This window comes from Rattus norvegicus, chromosome 11 (genome assembly GCF_021556685.1).
Source record: "Rattus norvegicus strain SHRSP/BbbUtx chromosome 11, alternate assembly SHRSP_T2T, whole genome shotgun sequence".
In the NCBI taxonomy this organism is placed as follows: domain Eukaryota; kingdom Metazoa; phylum Chordata; class Mammalia; order Rodentia; family Muridae; genus Rattus; species Rattus norvegicus.
In genome coordinates, this window is record NC_141544.1 from 69,952,724 (window position 1) to 69,972,061 (window position 19,338).

Sequence of the window (19,338 nt, forward strand, 5' to 3'; positions counted from 1 at the left end):
AACCTTGCTTCGGAAGTCATTTGCACTGTCTATCCATCCTTCTCCACTTGGAGGCTCATTGCTGGGACCCAGGTAAGACACAAAGGCAAGTTAGGGGGACCTACGATGCCAGAGGAGCCCTTCACACTGCAGTCTAGCGAGAGTCAAGAGTTCTAGCACAGTTAAAATCTGCTCTGAAGGTTGCCTGCGTAGAGGCAACCTTCTTTTCATAGACATTTCAGGAACAAATGCTAAGATAGCCATGAACTGTGCATAACGTCAACGAGCCTTAGGGTATTGTCTTTCTCCATTCCTAGCTGGAAACCTGGGACAAATAAAGACTACAAACTTCGATTACAGTGAAAACATGCCAGCTCCCGTGTGCCTTTCTCTGCCTGTAATCTCATTTTACATTGTAAACGCATTCCCTCCCGTCGGGAGGAAGATGCTTCCTCAGGGGACCTTAATTTGAAAACATTTCGTTTAAATTATTCCCAGGATTCTTACAGGAAATATAAAGGGTGTGTGTGTGTGTGTGTGTGTGTGTGTGTGTGTGTGTGTGTGTACTAAGAAAGACAACTGATATTTTGGCAGACACTATAGAAGCTGCCAGGCTACCAAAGGTCAAAGCTCACTTTGGTGAATGTTTATTAAATAGTGTCCCACCTATCACATACTCTGTAGTAAGTACAGTCTCGGGCTCAACATGGATTCCATAATGACAAGTTGAAACCCTCAAAAAAACAAAAAAACAAAAACAAAAACAAAACAAACAAACAAACAAAAAAACTAGCAAGCTTCCTGCCGAGTAAAATAAACGTTGAAAATGGACCCTGACACCAACCAAAACCAGGGAGTCCACCCGTGTCATTATTTGCGCCTGTTACCTCACTCTCCAGGACTGAGGTAAAGTGTATGGTGGCTACTCATACGCACTCATGGCATACACAGAGCTAGTACCCTCTGGGAGCCGCTCTAAGGAGGCCAGTAGTCAATGTCCAGGGGCAGATGGCCTGGAGGCGGTCCAAGGCCTGTGGAATACCAGTGCTTTGCTGGGCTTTGAACTCTGCAGGGGCCGGACGGAAGAGAACTCACCTGCTGGTTCTGCAGTGTGTTCAACCTGGAATCAAGTCTCTTCTTCTCGAGGCACAGGTCGTTCATCTGGTGAAGCTTTTTGGTGTGCTCCTTCGTCTTCATCATCAGGTCCCATCGCACCTGAGCAATCTTTTCCTGCGGAGGAGGGAGGGGGGGAGAACGGAAGGAGTGAGTTTGGGAGGAATTAAAGAAAAACGAGCATCCAGTTGGGTCAAAACTATGGGGACATCGCTCAAAGTAGAGTGTTTTTCAAACTCAGATTAGGTTTTGGGTTCAATGCTTAAAACTAGAGAAGGAAAAATCGAGTTTAAAGCCAATCAGGCAAAGGGAACTCTTGCATGTACATGAAAACACAACCCAAAGCCAGTATGAAAATGTAAACGGAAGCGATTGTGTGGGGTCTGGTTTGATTAAAGAGAAAGCGCTTGCTGCCCTGCCTGCTGACTGGATTTCCATCATCAGATCCACTCGGTGGAAGGCGAGAGCCGACTCCTGTAAGTTGTCCTCTGACCTCCACAGCTGCACTGTTTTTTTGTTTGTGCACATACGCAGAACTATACAGAACTAATTTATTAGTGGGACTGGGGATTGAACCCACGACCTTGCACGGGCTGAGTACTGTCATCACCGAGACTCAACCCCCAAGCCATAAATGTGCTTTCTAATTTCCAAATTGGACTAGGAGGCCAAAGCTATCAAGTAGAGCAAGGGGGGATTCTCAGAGAACCGTGAATTCATGTCATGGGTGCAATGTACACTTTAATGCATCACGTGGCTCTTCAAGATCGACACGTTTCTCTAGTAAAGAAGTAAGGCAGGCCCCTGTGGGCTGTGCAGAAGCCCCATGGGGATTTTATAACTCGCCCTCCCCCCTTGGCCTCTTCCCTGAGCCTACCTCCCACATCCTGATCTCCTTTGCATTGGATAGCTCCTTCCGAAGCTTTTTGATCTTCAGCTCTTCAAGGGTTGTGTTAACAGAAAGGGTCTGGAGGGCTTCCAGATCGATCACACGGCCAAACTTGCTGATCATTAGCTCTCGGACAGTTTCATCCATTTCTGAAAAGACAGTCACGGCCTCAGTCTCCGCAAAGGCCCAAGCCAATAATAAATGAACAAAGCCTTAACTAAAAGATGCCAAGGGACCGCTTTTGCAAGGTCGTTAAGATTCTTTTGTTGTTGTTAGCAAGAGATTTCCCCTATGGATGTTTGCCTGTTGCTTTTTTTACTAAAAATGCTGGTTCATAGACAGCCTTTTTCATTTTAAAAACTCATGTAAAATGGACAGGTTTTTCCCTAAGTGGCTTGGAAGCTCTGATCTCCTTCCCTCCTCAACTACCGTCTGTCTCCAACTAAAGTATTAGGTTATCTGATTTTTCTAATTGATATCTACAGAATCCAATACTAAGAATGGAGCAGACGCTTTCTAGAACTTTCCATCTGTGATGGTTGGTATATGCTTAGCCCAGGGAGTGGCGCTATTAGCAGGTGTGACCTCGTTGGAGTAGGTGTGTCACTGTGAGCGTGGGCTTTAATACCCTCTTCAGAGGAACAGGTAGAACTCTCAGCTCCTCCTGCACCATTCCTGCCTGGACACTGCTATACTCCCAGCTTGATGATAGTGGACAGAACCTCTGAACCTACAAGCCAGCCCCAAATAAATGTTGTCCTTAGAAGAGTTGCCTTGGTCATGGTATCTCTTCACAGTAGTAAAACCCTAACTAAAACAACATCTTACTCTGAGTAAACATTACAGTAAGGCCTTGTGGGTCTTCTCTGCCCCATTCCTTTGCCACTCTCCTCGGTCTCCCACACCTCTTCTTGATCACTCCATTCCACAGTTAATCTTGGTCTTTTCCATGAGCTACGTAAGGTACAAGAGCTTTCCGGGGGTTCCAAAGGAACATACTAGCTAGGAATGCATATAAATGTGTATATCTTTTTAAGGAAATGGAACACTAAACACACAACTGGCAATAGTGGTTCTCTCTGGGTAAGGAAAGCCAAGAGAATGTATCTTGCACAGGTGGGTGTTACAATTTGTCAACATTAAGTTGGGAGGTACCTTATTGGACTCATTTTGTTTTGATACTTCATAGCTTACTTGTGAGTTCCACATACCAAATGTTATAAAAAGTATCTTAAAAGATAATTATCTTCTTATTAGGGTTGTTACATCTCACATTAATTCCAGGTAGATTACAAATACAATGTAGCATTAATCATAAAAGAAACTGAAAGAATATAGAGTTTTAAAAAGTTTTAAAGAATTCAGTCATTGTTGTTAACTAGTCTAGTAAACCTCTTCACTTAGTTTTCTGAAAGTTGAGATGACAGGTGTATGCCGCCACTCCTGATGATTCAACATTTTTTTATGAACCACACATTAGTAAAATCATATGGTACTTTACTTTTCAGTGCCTGGCTTAGTTTGCTTAACATAGTGGCCTCCGGGTTCATCTATTCTGTAAAATGACAGTTGCTTGGTCTTTTCTAAAGGTTATAAATACTAGTATTAGTAGTAATACTAATACATGAGTGATTTTGTTATGATTAGTACCACATCTTTCTGTCCACTCATCTGCTGGTGGAACTCCTGGTCTGGTTCATTCTGTATCTTGGCTGTTGTAAAAACCCTGCACTGAGCATGTCTGTGCAGATAGCCCGTACTGATCTTTCTGATCTTACTTCACACACACACACACACACACACACACACACACACACACACACGAACCTATATGTATGTGTGCATGAGGAATCATGTTTAAAAGTCTCACTGTGACAACAAAAAGTTGAAAATACCTAAATGCTCAAGGTGATAGTTAGGTAAATATGTTAATATTCATAAAATGGGGCACTGCAGTAGCAGTGAAAAAGAATAAATTACCCAAAGCAATAGGAATAAGACATGGTCTAGAGAAGTCCACCCTAAACTCTTGAGTATCATCAGAGAAGTATGCTGGATAGGTTTCCATGCTATGTGAAAATACATTACCATGTGTACATCTATACCATGTGAGCAGCCTGGAGGAGGGGCATACAGTACTAGGAGGAGGAGGGGGCTTTGCTGGGTTTCAAGCATGGTGACTGGAACAGCAGAGATGATTATACTACTCTGTATTTTCTCATACACGAAGAGAGGCAGCCTGTACGTCACATCTTTCCTCTTTAAAATAGGCAGCGGGAGATATTTTGCTTCCTCTCCATAATGGTGGGTTGTAGGGAGGTGGTTCTGACGCTTTGATCAGGAATCTATTTGTGCATATGCTAAGGTCCTTGTCCCCAGTTGCTTCTTGATGAATCAATAAAGATGCCAGTGGCTAGTGACTGGTCAGAAAGAAAGAAATGGCACTTCCAGGTTCCCGCAGGCTACGAGAAAGGAGAAGGCAGGAAGAGGAGAATCGAGATACTTGAGGGAGAGAGATGGAACAGTCTCAGAGCTGCAGGGAAGATCTTCCAAGATGTAGGCAGAAGGGGGAAGTGGCCCACCGAAGGGCAGCTGGAAAGCATCTTGGGTAGTGAGACCAACGGGCTTCACAGAAGGTAATCGGGCAACTAAGCTGAGGGCAGAGTTAGAAGTGTTGAGTACAAGTAAGGAGAAGGGCACACCAGCCTCTGGAGGCTTCGAAGCGCCCAGCCGCTGAGCCAGTAAAGCAGGTAAGGAATGAGCTAAGATGTATGTCTTTCATCCTCGAATCCAAGATAGCCCCTGGGCGGGTGCACGCTGGGACAAAGTGGTGTAGACAAAACCACACACAACACTGAGTCTGCAGCTTTTGTTTCTGAGGGAACCAGCCAGCTGTTAGGCTCCTGCTGAACCAGTGCGAGTTACTAATGGCCCTCTGGCTGAGACACTCACTGCTGATGGTTTTCGCCATCTCTCTCTTTTCCCGGATGAGCAGCTTCCGCCTCTCCCTGCATTCTTTGTTAAGTTTTTGCTGCTTGGCGTTTTCCTCCTGGAGCTGTACGATTCTTTCTTGCAGCCGGTCGAGGGAGTGGTTGGAGAAGATCAAGGTCCCAGAGAGGTCTTCAGGCACCTCCCCAAATACCACATACTCTATCTACAGAAACAAAACAAAACGAATAGAAATCAGAACCAAAATAGACAAAGACCAGACTGAGGGCAGAGGAGAGAGAGCCTTGTTTCTCTGTCCTGTTGCTTAAACCCCCTCACTCTTTCTCACCCCAGTTGACAGTGACTAGGCAAACAGAAAGTTGTCCTCAGAGAGGACCACATTGGGTCTTTCTGGAAACAGCAAACATCTAGAATAGGTCTTGCCTGATAACTACTTCATAACAATGGAACAGGCATTTCAAGGATGACATAACAAACCCTTAACAAGATATCAATAAACTGATTTTATGAGTGTTCCTTGCCCCTTAAGAATGGCCTCTTCTGCAAAGTTTAAAACAGAGGCAGAAGGAACACCCATTCAGAGCCTGCCCCACATGTGACCCATACATATACAGCCACCCAATTAGACAAGATGGATGAAGCAAAGAAGTGCAGGCTGACAGGAGCCGGATGTAGATCTCTCCTGAGAGACACAGCCAGAATACAGCAAATACAGAGGCGAATGCCAGCAGCAAACCACTGAACTGAGACCGGGACCCCCGTTGAAGGAATCAGAGAAAGAACTCGAAGAGCTTGAAGGAGCTCGAGACCCCGTATGAACAACAATGCCAAGCAACCAGAGCTTCCAGGGACTAAGCCACTACCTAAAGACTATACATGGACTGACCCTGGACTCTGACCTCATAGGTAGCAATGAATATCCTAGTAAGAGCACCAGTGGAAGGGGAAGCCCTGGGTCCTGCTAAGACTGAACCCCCAGTGAACGTGATTGTTGGGGGAGGGCGGTAATGGGGGGAGGATGGGGAGGGGAACACCCATATAGAAGGAGAGGGGGAGGGGTTAGGGGGATGTTGGCCCGGAAACCGGGAAGAGGAATAACAATCGAAATGTAAATAAGAAATATTCAAGTTAATAAAGATAAAAAAAAAAAAAAAGAATGGCCTCTTCTCTTGACATGACAAGAGCCTACAGCAAACCTTTCTCTTCTTATGCATATGAATTTCCACAGCTTAATGTAAATTTTAATTCAAGTAGACAGTGGAAATTAATGGAAATGGGAAAAAAATGTAAAAGAGAATATCTCTGTCCTGTCTGAACCTCCCTTATTAATGACATTGAGATGCAGCTTCCGCTCACTGGTGCACAGCTGATTAAAGATGGATGGGAAGTGACTTGTGTGCAAGGCCCAACATCTCAACTTCCAGCCATTTCATTCTTACAACTGGACTGACGTGACTGTGGGCCATAGGAAGGCATGCGTGTTTTGGTGTTTCTCCTTAGTCAAAAGTCCGAATGGGTAAGAAGAGTTGGGGACATGGTTCTGTATACAGGACGGCCCAGCAAGGGCAGTGGTACACCGCTGGTGAGCCACCAATCTTTCTGTGGGAAGGTTTTGGTGTGACACTATTTCTGACCCGATCCTGGGGTCACCGATCTTGGGGTCACCAATCTTGGGGTCACCTGGTGGAGCTTGAGAGGGATGACAACCAGCAGCTCATTCAACCTCTGCTGCTTCTCTCGCTGATAAGCTTCCAGGGCTTCCTCGGCTGCATTCAGATTTGTCGCCACAACTTTTACCTGAACAAAGACATGGGAGAGATATTGTCACAGGTCAGCGAAAGTATAAATGCCCACGGTGGCAAGCGAAGGCAAGGTGAGAGGAAGCACAACGGGTACAGCATGTACTCTGGGAGACCATGACCCAGGGTCTAAGTCTACAAGACAGCCCAGAAACACAGTGTTTTCTTCCCATCCCGTTAGGATGCAGACTACCTATTCAGTCATTCCTATCTCCTAGAATTGTTAGTGCTTTCTAACCAAAAGGACAAATAAAAAAGTCCCCCCCTCTCTTTTACTTTCTATATGTAAAGCAGCCCTCGGCATGATACTTTTATCAGAATGGTACAAGATTTTGTTGTTGTTGTCATCGTCGTTGTTGTTATTGATGATCCAAAGAAATTTAATTTTTTTCTTTAAAAATAAATTTAAAGCACAAAGCTACAGCATCCACAAAGTACGTTCTTCATCGCCTAAAAAAATCCAACAGTGTTCCTGAACACTTTCATTAAAACAACAATTAAAAAAAATGCACTAAAAGCTAGGCAGTCGGTGGTGGCACAAGCCATAAGTCCAAGCACTCAGGAGACAGGCAGGTGGATCTCTGAGTTCAAAGCTATCCTGGCCTACAGAGTGAATTCTAGGACAGAGAGGGCTACACAAAGAAACTTTGTCTTGAAAAACAAATCAAACCAAACAAACAAAAACCCCCAAAACCAATCAAATCCACTTTAAAAAAATTCTAAATGTGAATCAAGTTGAATGACATTGTTCTGAACAAGATCTAAACAAGAGTTTCTCTTTCAGAAAGTCAAAAGGGAAAGGAGAGGGACAGCCGGGTCCCCCGAGCTCCGCTTCGTAACTGCCAGCACAGGGTGCATCATAGTCGGTCCAGAGAGAAAACACCAGAGTTTCTGTGACTGCTTATCTTCTTCTTATTTCCCAGAAGGCTTCATATCTAACACCAACCCAGTATTCCCAAGTGTTGTTTATACATCCGCACACATTTATTATATAATATGTGCGTGACATCTGTTGCTCATAGAATTATGTCATCAAAAGAGTTGGGAGACAGGTGAGTGGCATGAATGTGAATCCAGAGAGCAAAGGCCTCCCACACTACAGAGCTTGTGATCACAGGGAAAGTTGAAGGGACTCTGGCCAGCTCCAGTGTAGCAAGTATGGCTTTGGCTGGCCTTGCTCTACTCCCCGTTCCCTCTGCTTTGCTAAAAAACAAAACAAAACAAACAAAACAAAACAAAATAAAACCAAAGCCAACAAAGCCATTCGATTAGATTCCTAAAGCCAGCACCCAAGTCCATCCCCACACTTGGCTACTTCCTTCTCCTGAAGCCCAGCTATCAAAGTATTGAAGTCCAATCATGAAAAGACCCCTTTGGCTCACCTAATTAACGTCCAATTAAAATGAAACACCTCATCTGTAGAGGGCCGCAATAACATTTGCCACCACTAGATGGCGCTGGCTTCCACTGCGCCCCACGTGGAAGGCCAGGATAGCCTCCGCCATTACAAGATGGCGCCAGCCTTCGCCGCGCTAGCCGGCCCCCTTTCAGGAAGTTAACTGTGCGCATGTGCAAGAGTGCCTTCGTGCCAGGTCTTTGCCCACTCCGGGGCGTGCCTTATGAGATCATGGGTAACAACCAATCAGGTGTGGGTGCGCCGCACTAGGGTTTTATAAGCGCGCCATGTTGGCGCGGCGGGGCTTCCTCTTCTAAGATTAATAAAGTTGGTCACAGTAAGGATTTCTAAATGTCCGTGTGCTTCTTGCCGGAGGAAAGCCGCACGCGGGACACTCATCCAAACACAGGAGTTCCCACTTTAATTTTATAAACCTTGGGTTTCTATGTGTCTCTGTCTCTTTTCCAGGGGAGTCCTCTGTTCCAGGGGACAAATACCCCTCCTCCCTCTCTCTCGTTCCCTTCTCTTCCTCCCTCCCCCTCTATCTCCTGTCTTTGTCTCTGATTCCTGTGCCTCTGTCCCTCTGGGGCAAATCAATCTCACTTGTGCTGAGAACTTGGTCTTCGGGTATCCTGAGCTGATACTTTTCCTTTCAAAGGCTGCCGATAACCTTTGTTGGTAACTTCTCTGAGAAGTACTGGCAATGTCTTGCCTAGGAGATAGGAGTGTGGATAGATGGTATACTAGAAGACAAGCAGACCACCATACCTTTTTGGAGATTGTGTCGTATTCTTTTTTCAGGTTATCAACAACTTTCTTTTCTTCAACCAAGGCTTCCTCAATGTCCAGTCTTTTCTCTCGAAGTTGGAGGGCCAGTTCAAAAAGACTTACATCACAATCTAAAGGGAGAATTAAAGTAAGAAGGCAGTCTCGTTTGACAGGGAATATGATGGTACAAGAAACATAGAGAGGGTTGGGGATTTAGCTCAGTGGTAGAGCGCTTGCCTAGCAAGCGCAAGGCCCTGGGTTCGGTCCTCAGCCCCAGGGGGGTTGCGGGGGCGGGGAGGGGAGAAACATAGAGCTGGAAGATTCAGAATCAGTATCAGCTATTCCCAGACCCACACTAGACTCTGCAAGGGAAAAATTACTTTCCTTCTTTTAAAAACAAAGTGCGTGCGTGCATGTGAGTGTGTGTGCGTGTGTGTGTGTGTGTATTTTCCTGAGGAGGTCAGAGAACAACCTCAGAGTCGTTGTTGTGTAACAGCTTCCTCCAAACCTGAAACATCATACCTACAGGGTAGCTCCTTAAGCAGCAAGGTAAACAACACCAAAGAACTCCGAGAAATCCCTGAAACTGACTAAATCCTCCTTGCCAGAGTACAGAAGCTGAGTAGGCTCTCAGACAAGCCAAGCTGCAAAGAAGACTAAAGAAGCCAGAGCCATCTGTCTGGGAGAAGCAGAAGCCAGCGGAGCTGTCTGGAGGAGGTTCTTGAAAGTCACTTGCAAGAATGACTTAGAAGAGACACTCTCCAATCTGTTGAGGTGCCTGCCGGCTGTGCACTGTGCTCCAAGCTCCCGGGTTTTGTGACTTGTCACTCACGCTGGGGTGGGCCTTGGTGCTGTTGCTGTCTTTGAATCATTTCTGTTCCTAAGTAACCCCTCACGCATACTCCCATAAGTAATTCCAATAAAACTCATTGGTCCACCAAATTGGACTGTGGTGGTATCCACCCTTAGGTCTGGTGTAGGCTCCCTATCTGGGGTGAGTAGACATCTCCACAGGAAAAGTTTTGTCACACAACAATACCTTCCTCCTCGTTGCTAGTAAATTCACTAGGCTAACTGGCCTTTGAGTCTCTGGGGTTCTCATGGTTTTGCTATCCTGTCCAGCTTTATGTGGGTTCTGGGGACCCAAACTCAGGTCCTCACACTTCTTTGGCAAGCATTTTACTCATTGAGCCATCTCTGAGGCCCTGTTCATCCTTATTTTATGGGACAGTCAATAATGAAGGAGAAAAACCTCCATTAAGGAAGGTGATAGGGTATAATCTGCATGTGACTCAATGGGCTTCAAGTACATGCTTTTATTTGGGCTGCATTACACGAATGCCACATTTGTATACTGAAGAATAGATAAAAACGTGAAGTTAGAATATTGATAGACCTGTGTGTAGGTGGCACATGTCTGTAACCCTAGCAATAGGGAGACGGAGAAGGAAGGGCTGGAAGTATGAGGCCAGCCTAAGACTCAGTCTCAAAAGCCTAATGGCCGAGGACATAGTGCACTGGCAGAGTGTTAGCCTAGCATGGATAAGAACTTAAGCTTTACCCTGCTCCCCCAACCACAAATTAGGATAGCCAAATGAGATTTAGGAGCCCTAATTTCAGCCCAGCTTAGCCATTGGACTGGCTGTGTGATGTTCAAGTCCTTTAACCCCACTGTATTATAACAAGGTGAATTACAGGATTTTGGTTTACTCATAAATGTTGTAAATTTTTAAATAAAATTCTTGTCTTTGGACTGGAGAGTTGTCTCAGTGGTTAAGAGCTCATAAATGCTCTTGCAGAGGACCTGAATTCGGTCACTAGTACTTCTGTCAGGAAGTTCACACCACATGTGTTTCTAGTTCCTGGGGGGTCCTTTGCCTTTGGCCTCCATGGGCACCTTTATACACACGCACACATGCACACATGCACAAACACACACACACACACACACACTCATACAATACACATGATTTTTTTTAAAAAAAATTATAAGGCTCTTGTCCTCAAAATTAAGGCTACTGATAAACCAAATGGAATGGATTTTCTCCATTGAACTATTGACGTGCTAAGATTATAAGCATGTTGGTCTAATGGCTCTGGGATAGTTTTGCTAGTTAAAAAAACTACCAGCAACTTCCAGGAAGCCAGAATGGATTGTCCTTACCGATTTGAAATAAAAATTTTGAGTGAGTTTGTCAAAAAGAAAACATCATCGTGTGTGTATGTGTGTGTGTGTGTGCGCGTGTCTCTCTCTGTGTGTGTATAAAGTAAAGTTTGCCATTTACCTATAAAATTAAAATTTGCTACATAGTTCTTAATATCCCTGAAACAGCAGTTGGTTTCTATAGATTGATTTTATTACTAAAACCTGTAACCTGCCCGAAGGACTGGATAATAATACTGATAATTTTCCCAGAAATCCCTCCCAAAGTGTTTGCAAACTTTACTTCACACATTGAAAGTTATTCTTTTCTTAAATTGTTATTACCAGGGAGCTGATAAATAGAGGAGGAGCACCTCTGTGTTGACAGCCCACAGTCCCACAGAGAACACTCGGCTTTGCCCAACTTACTCGAAGGGCAGATGGAATCATCGAAAACCTCATCTTCAGAGCCGGATTCGTCCTCATCGCTCTCCAGGCTGGACTCCTCTTCACTGGACTCCTCACTCTCTTCATCTTCGTCTAAGGCGAGAAGATGATCTTATTAGGAGAACAGATCCTACTGCACCAAATACAGGGTTTCCCATCAGTCAACTCCTCGGGAATAGACACAGTGAGAAGAGCTTAAAACTGTTCAAACGCACAGATCATGTGTCCTATCCTCAGCTTGTTGAATCCAGTCACTGCAAGAGTGCTACTATGATAACTTAGTGAACCCGCACCCTCCCCAGCTGACAAAATCCTCCAATCTCCCCTTTCCCTAATAGCTTATCACTCTGTTCTGCCTTCGGGGAACATTGTTAGATTTTAGCAAGGCATTACCCTATTCCTTAGTAACTTCCTGTCTACTGGCCCTTGCCCTTCTGTTATAGGTTACCATTTATTCTTGCATCCAGATTTGAAGTCTGGATTTCCCCACCCCAAAACATCATTTTAGCAGCCACGTGGACAGTCTGTGTGATTGCTCTTTGGCAAGGGTCACGAGTAAATTTCATTATTATGTTGCATATGGCGTTTTTATAAAACATAAAAATATCTGGATATCATCTCCAAGGTAAGTGACTACAGACTCCTTTAGCATGTCATGTTTTGCTCCTTGGGAATATCTATGTACCACACAACATAAATTTGTGGTTCTTGTGTTAATGAATATCAAATTAAACACAAGAGACAAACCTTATACTTTTAAGATTTATTTTTTCATTCACTCGTTTATTTTTAACTATGGCCTTCCACATGCTAGGCAAGCACTCTACCACAAGCTTTTACCCTATTCCTCTTTTAATTTAAATTTTATTATAGTGAATTTTTTTTGAGAGAGGGCATTGATAAATTGTCCAACAGATCAAACTTGTACCCATTTTAACCACCTGAGTAACCAGGGTTACAAGCCTATATTCCTGTCCCAGGCTTTCTATACATTTCTAAAATCTAAACTCTCTCTCTCTGAAAATTACTTTAAGTAACTTGCACCACCATATAAGATAGATCAGACATATTTTAACTTGAAGTATCTTTATGTAGCATAACTGCTTTCTGAAAAGGAACTAGACCCACTTTCCCTCAATTCTCCCAGGAAACATGGCTAAGCTTTATGTATTAAACAAATGTAAGATTCTGAGAAACAGAGAGAAGCAAACAAACCAACGCCATGCCAGACTTGGAGATGAACGAGTTAGCACAGTAGATACACCAACCAATGCAACTGATGTAGAGGAGTCCAACAAACGCTTACCCTCACCGGCCAAAAGATCAGAAACAGGGCGACCTATCACACCAGAACTAGATAATGCTACTGCAATCAAATACAAAAGGAAAACCGTGGTCACCTTCAACCATATCATCAAAGCCAGAGGAGGAGCCTGAATATGTGCTCTCACGAGACTGCGATGAAGCCTTTTAATGTTCCAACTAGGATGGGATCGAGGGAAGGCAGAGTAGGGGATTTGGGACATTCACCCCAGCTAGTTTATAAACAACTCTTTAACTGCCACCAACACCAATGCAGCTGTAAAGATCACATGGTTTGGACAGGTGTGGTGGCATGTGCCTTTAATACCAGTTTATGGGAGGCAGAGGTAGGCAGAGTTCAAGTTTGAGGCCAGCCTGGTCTACATAGTTGTTAGTCCCAGGGCATCCAGGGCTAAATAGAGAAGCTATCTTAACAAACAAAAAGATTGCATGGGTAGCCTGTACCTTTCCCATCTTGCAACACTAAGACGATGCCTAGAGGAGAGTCAGGGCTTTCACTGCTGGCCACGGATACCAGGTCCATCTCCACCACACCATCTACTGCACATAGCATTGGAACTCATCCCCACACACAGCAGTAACAAGGAGGATTCACTTGTCTTTGGTGACAACGAAGACTGAATGGTACATATTTCTACTTTAATAATAGGGACAACAGATGATCCCAGGGAACAACCTAGTCTACAGCAGGCTCGGTAGGGAAGTCTGAAGACTCACCTCCCAGAAGAGATCACCACAATAGCAATGGGGAAGAAAACACAATGGATGCTAACTCCAGACCTAATCAGGTCTACTACATTAATGGTAACTGCACTGTGTCAGAGTAGCAAGATAGTCTCCTAGAACATGTGTTAATTTCTTTTCTGTCGCTGCAACAAAATTTCCTGGCAAAAGTAATTTAAGGGAGAAAGGGCTTATTTGGCTCACAGTTCCAGGCCGCAGTCCATCATGGCAGAGAACTGAAGGAGCAATGGCTTGAGAGAGTTAGTCGTGTTACTGAACCCACAGTAAGGACAGAAAGCAATGAATTCATGCATGCATACTGTGCTCAGCTCACTTTCTTCACTCTTAAACCATTCAGAATCCCCTTCCTAGGAAACAGACGGACGGATCTTCCCATCTCAATTAAAGTAATCAGGATAAATCCCAGAGACATGCCGTTAGACCATCCTAATCTAGACAATCCTTCATTGAGAACCTCTTCTTAGGTGACTCTAGATTGAATCAAGTTGGCAATTAAAACTAGCCATGGCCAAGGGGAAGCTGTGGTTCTAGCCTCTGCCTCTTCCTATGTATCTAGACACCCACTGGTGGATGCCCATCAGAAGACAAGAATGGTTGTCTTTTCACCATGACCAGAGCAACCAGCATTAGCATCGAGGTCAGTTACAGAGTTGTGATGGTGAATTATTGTCATTGTCAAATTGAGTGGCTTTGACCTCACCTAAGACATACATCTTCAGGAGTCTGAGTAGATCTCCAGAGAGCTTTAACCTAGGAAGACTCACCAGAATGTAGGAAGCACCATACCATGGGCTAGGGTCCCAGGCTGAGCAAGAAAGAAAATAAAAGAAAGGAACCAATTCTCTCCTCTCTCTTTTCCTTGACTATGGACCCATTGTGACTTCCTATCTCCTGTGGTGTTTTCCCTGCCATTATGTTCTATGTCCCAAAATAAACTCTATATTCTTTTTTTTTTTCAGAGCTGGGGACCGAACCCAGGGCCTTGCGCTTGCTAGGCAAGTGCTCTACCACTGAGCTAAATCCCCAACCCCTAAATTCTATATTCTTTAAGTTGACAGACATTATGTCACAATGTTGAGAAAAGAACTAGTAGCAGAGCCAGTGCCAATAGTATTTGTGGAAATCCTCATTACCTGATGGGGTACTGTACAGGAATAATAACATAGAGTGTACCCCACATATTCTGATGTTTACATGTACAAAGAGATTCTATCTTTCTCCAATAGAGTGGCATATATACACATAAATGTATATATTTATATATGGCATATATATACACATATATGAATATATTTACATATATATTGGTCATTTTATTGGAGTAAGATATATACATATATTATATGTGTACATTATATATGCATTTTAATATATATAAATAGTGAAGACTTGGTGATAAAGGAATGCACTGAATACATTATACACACTATGCACAATATACATTGTTCACAGGGATGTACAGCATGGCAACTTTGGGGGGAAACTGTATGAACTTTCCTCAAAACCTGCCGTGCGACCCAGTATTCCACTCCTGGGTATACGCACAAAGGAAGTGAGACCCTCATGCAGCGATACTGTGCATTTGTGATTGTTGTTCCACCATTTACTACTGCCAAAATAGGGAATCGGCCTGTCAACAGAGGAACAGATAAAGAAAGGAGGATATTTATACACGATGGAGTCAGACACAGAGCAAGTGTCACATGTTTTCTGTTACGAATGAGAAATTGGAAGAGAAAAGGAAAGCAGTCCCGTGAGTAGGATTGTTGAGAACTGGGAAAGGCCTTAGGGAGAAGGAAGAGGGCAGTGGAGGGGTAGGAGGACCGTCACCCAGTATCACATGAGTAGTTCAATGAAGCACATCACTTTGAATAATTACCACGTGTTAATAATTATACTGACATGTGCTAGGTATATGAACACTCCCACAGTTACAAAATGACAACAAGGAAACATAGTTTTACATTCATAAACTTTGCTGGAAAAGGAGGCTGATTCCTTAAGAAAACTGAACTCGCTACTCAAACTCATCTAATAGAAAACAGATGACTGAATATCACTGGAACTATTAACAAATTTTACTTTGTGATTTAACCCCTCACCACCAAGTCTTCAGTTTCTAATAACTTCCCAGGGAAATTCTACTAAATGTTGAGAGAAGATTTAGTATCGTCTAGAAAAATCAAAGATGGGAAAAGACTTCCTAATGAGAAGAGTTCCTTGGTGAGAACCAGAGATTGAAGTGGGCTGGGCAGTTCAGGGTTAGAGATCTCCACTCCTGCCCTTAGCCAGAAGCTGGAAATGTCTGTGACTCTGTCCCAGCCAAAGGCCAGTGATATCAGAAAACATTCTGGATCCTGGTCTGGTTTCTAGTTATCTCTCTTCCCTTGGATAAGACCCCTGTCCGGAAGCCATATCTGAGGGTATAGCTGACATTCCAGTCCAGGCACTAATCTATTTTGGTAAACACTTGTGGAATTGGACATCTGTGTTTTCTTGATGGAAATGGGTTATATTAAAGATAACCCCAGAGACAGCAACATGTGCTGATGTCTCATTCAGGAGCGAAAGCAAAGTACTTCGGCTTAGAGTGTCTGACCAATAGTGAGCCCGAATTTGAGTTCTCCACTTCTCTCCCCATGTCTTCCTTCTTTCTGCTGTCTATGTTTTCTGGCTTGTCTATAGTCTGTTGCCTGGTACGTCTGTCTGTGCGTGCGTGTGTGTGCATGCGAGCGTGTCTGTGTGTGAGAGGGAAAGAGAAAATTCATGACCTAGTGCTTGTATCTTTAATGAAGGGCTTCACTCTGAATTTAATAAATAGCACAGAAAACATGGTGTGGGAAAAAGAGACTAAACTCTTCACAGAAATATTTAAGTGTTTTCATAAGGGAAGAAACCCCAACTGACTCAGAAAAGCCCACTACGCTGCAAACAGACATAATCAATCTGTCTTCGTGCTCCTTCCCACATTTATGGCAGACAGTTATTGCTTCCAACCTGGAGGCTGCTTTCAGCAAATGCTTCCTCCTACAGGCACACCCAGAGACGCGTTACTCAGGCAGGTACATGGAAGAGCGCATATAAATAGATTGAAGTATGCATAGGATTAGGTTGTAAAAACTGGTTGCATGAGAGACCCAAGGATCCAAGTGAGATTAGTTATAGTGTTCTCTTAAAGGCAAGTTAGACAGGCTGAGTCTTAATAGGACACAGGCTTAGTGTGTAGCCTTAAGTGATTCCCACAGCATTAAGTTTGCTGTGAGCTCTGGCAGAAGTTCAGTCTTTTGGAGGTAAAGAGATATTTTTATAAGAATGTATCACCACACTCCTCAATTTCAGTCCATCTCCTATGTGATTTTAGGATCTCTACTCTTGAGGGAAAAGTTGCAATAATCTTGGAGACCACTGGGGATAGACATAAGGACTCTGTTGGGGTTCATTAGCAGAAAATTATTTCAGTCAAAACAATGGAGTACATCTTGCCCTGGGGGTGGAGGAGAGAGAGAGAGAGAGAGAGAGAGAGAGAGAGAGAGAGAGAGAGAGAGAGAGAGAGAGAGAGATTTCTGATTTGCTCCAAAGATTAGAACATTATACACTATGGAGTCTGCCAATCACCTGGCCAAGAATCCATCCATCTACTTTGGAAAACTGATTTACCTATGTCCATGCTAAGGAGACGGAAGAAATAATTATCCCCTTAATGAGGTAAAGTACCTTCCACTCCAGAAATTTGTTTGCAGGGTTCCCATTAGGTAGCAACGTGACTTGCCTGCTTTAACTTTTTCCGTTTTCTTTTCTTTTTCTTTTAGGTACTAGCCAAAGCTTGGCCATGATTTCCTAGACACTCCAGGCACTCTCTCTGTCTGTCTCTCTGTGTCTCTCTGTCTGTCTCTCTGTGTCTCTCTGTGTCTCTGTCTCTCTCTCTGTCTCTGTCTGTCTCTCTGTCTCTCTGTCTCTCTGTCTCTCTGTCTCTCTGTCTCTGTCTCTCTCTCTCTCTCTCTCTCTCTCTCTCTCTCTCTCTTTCTCTCTCTTTCCCTCTCTTTCCCCCTCTCTCTCTCCTGTCCTCCTCCTGCATGCAGTCTGCTGTGTGGCTGCATGTAGACCTCCAGTACTGAACATGCCTGCTATAAGCTATAAGGCTTTTTTCCATTCTGGTCTCCCTCCTTCTGGAAACTACTAAGAGTTAAAGCTTTCTTGTCCTGTTGTTTCAAAAAAAAAAAACCTGTCCACAAATTCCCTTCTAAATCTTTAACTAAATTCCTTTATTAATCTTTATTAATGAGACTAAGAGCCCTGAGAAAGAACTCTGATTTCCCCAATCACAGTAGGAGACTGGCATCAGCCTCATATTTAAATTTGACAAAGAGAAAATGGAGAGAAAAGGTTAAAGAGAGAGATGAAGAAAAGGAAGAAAAAAGGAGGGATGGAGAGAGGGTGTGACAGGAAGACTGGGAAAAAGGGAGGGAGGGAGAGTAAACTACTGACCAGTGGCCCACATGAACATTATATTAGCACATATTCCATTGTTATAACAAAACACCTAAGGCTGAACACTGTATAAAGAAAAGTGTGCTGTAGAGTTTATTCATTTGGAAGTTAGATATCCAAGACCAGCAATGCCATGCGTTGGCTACTGATGAAGGGCTTCCAGTGGACGGTGTCACAATGGAAGCACACGGGAGAGGGATTATATGACTGAAGCAAGAGAGTCCCGAGGAGCAGGTAATCTTGCTATGTTGTAACAGTCTATTTCATCTTTGTATGAACCAACTTGGGTGAGAACTGTTGACCCCACTCATCTAAGTATCTTGATGCTAAGAAGCTTTAAACATGAGAGCCCTTGAGGGACACAAACTATGAACATACTATACAAATGCAGGCTAAAGGCCTCCTTAAAAGCTTAGCAAATAAAATTGAGCAGTACATAAAATAATATTATACTCTACCAGTGATGGTTCATTTCAAGGGAGAAGTCGTGTTTAATTATCAGTGGATGAACTCTGCCATGTTAATTGGCAAAAGGTTGGAGGAGGGGAAGCCACATACCATCAACCATTGCAGGAAAACATCTGACAGAATCCAACATGCATTCATGATGAGAGTTCACAAAATGGAGGAAGCTCATTTACCTACTCCTGAGGGTAACAAGACACTTACTGACAAGACTGGAAGCTTTCCCTCTAAAGCTATAAACAATCAAGGACTTCAGTCTTCCCCTCCTTCTCAGTGTAACCCTGGATGTTTGAGGCACAGAGGGAAAACTTAGGCAATATGGATACAGACTAGAAGTAGAATGGCTCACGTTTGCAGATGAAATTCCTACCAGAAATTTCCAAAGAATCTACCCAAACCTTCTAGAAGAAGCAAGTCCACAGAGCATGACGCAAGCAGGTATAGAAAACCAATCATGATTCTGTATGCTAGCAATAAGCTTGACAACACCAAGAGCAAAAGTATGATCCCACATACAGTCGCTCAAATCAGGAAACTATACAGGCATAAATCTAACAAAACAGGGGCATGAGTTGCGTGTTGAAATATAGCGTGCTAATTAATTGACAAGCATGTAAGGTCTGTCCCAAGACATGCAGAGCCAAACTAACAAATAGGTTTAACACAAATGTGGTAAAGTGGCCAACAAGATTTCTTTGTAGATATAAACAACATTATTCTAAAATATGGAAATATTAAGGAGCTAGAACAGCTAAAGCCATTTTGAGAAAGAAGACTCGAGTGGGAGAAACTGGTCTACTTGGTTCCAGTACTTACTATGCAGCCACAATAATAA

General features: G+C 43.6%; 1 protein-coding gene across 4 annotated transcripts in view; it reads right to left on the bottom strand.

Annotated features, from left to right (window-relative positions):
- Window positions 1-19,338, bottom strand: part of Cfap44 (cilia and flagella associated protein 44) — an 86,228-nt gene that overhangs the window by 4,059 nt on the left and 62,831 nt on the right. For all 4 annotated transcript variants that reach the window (XR_015632837.1, XR_015632838.1, XM_087576688.1 and 1 more), the window contains exons 29-34: window positions 11,466-11,576; window positions 8,894-9,024; window positions 6,611-6,727; window positions 4,934-5,135; window positions 1,970-2,130; window positions 1,075-1,209 (exon numbers count right to left, since the gene is read on the bottom strand). Coding sequence is in view for 2 of the 4 variants with exons in the window: in XM_087576688.1 (XP_087432814.1) it covers window positions 1,075-1,209; window positions 1,970-2,130; window positions 4,934-5,135; window positions 6,611-6,727; window positions 8,894-9,024; window positions 11,466-11,576 (857 nt within the window). In the remaining 2 variants the exon portion in view is untranslated. The remainder of the gene's footprint in view (window positions 1-1,074; window positions 1,210-1,969; window positions 2,131-4,933; window positions 5,136-6,610; window positions 6,728-8,893; window positions 9,025-11,465; window positions 11,577-19,338) is intronic.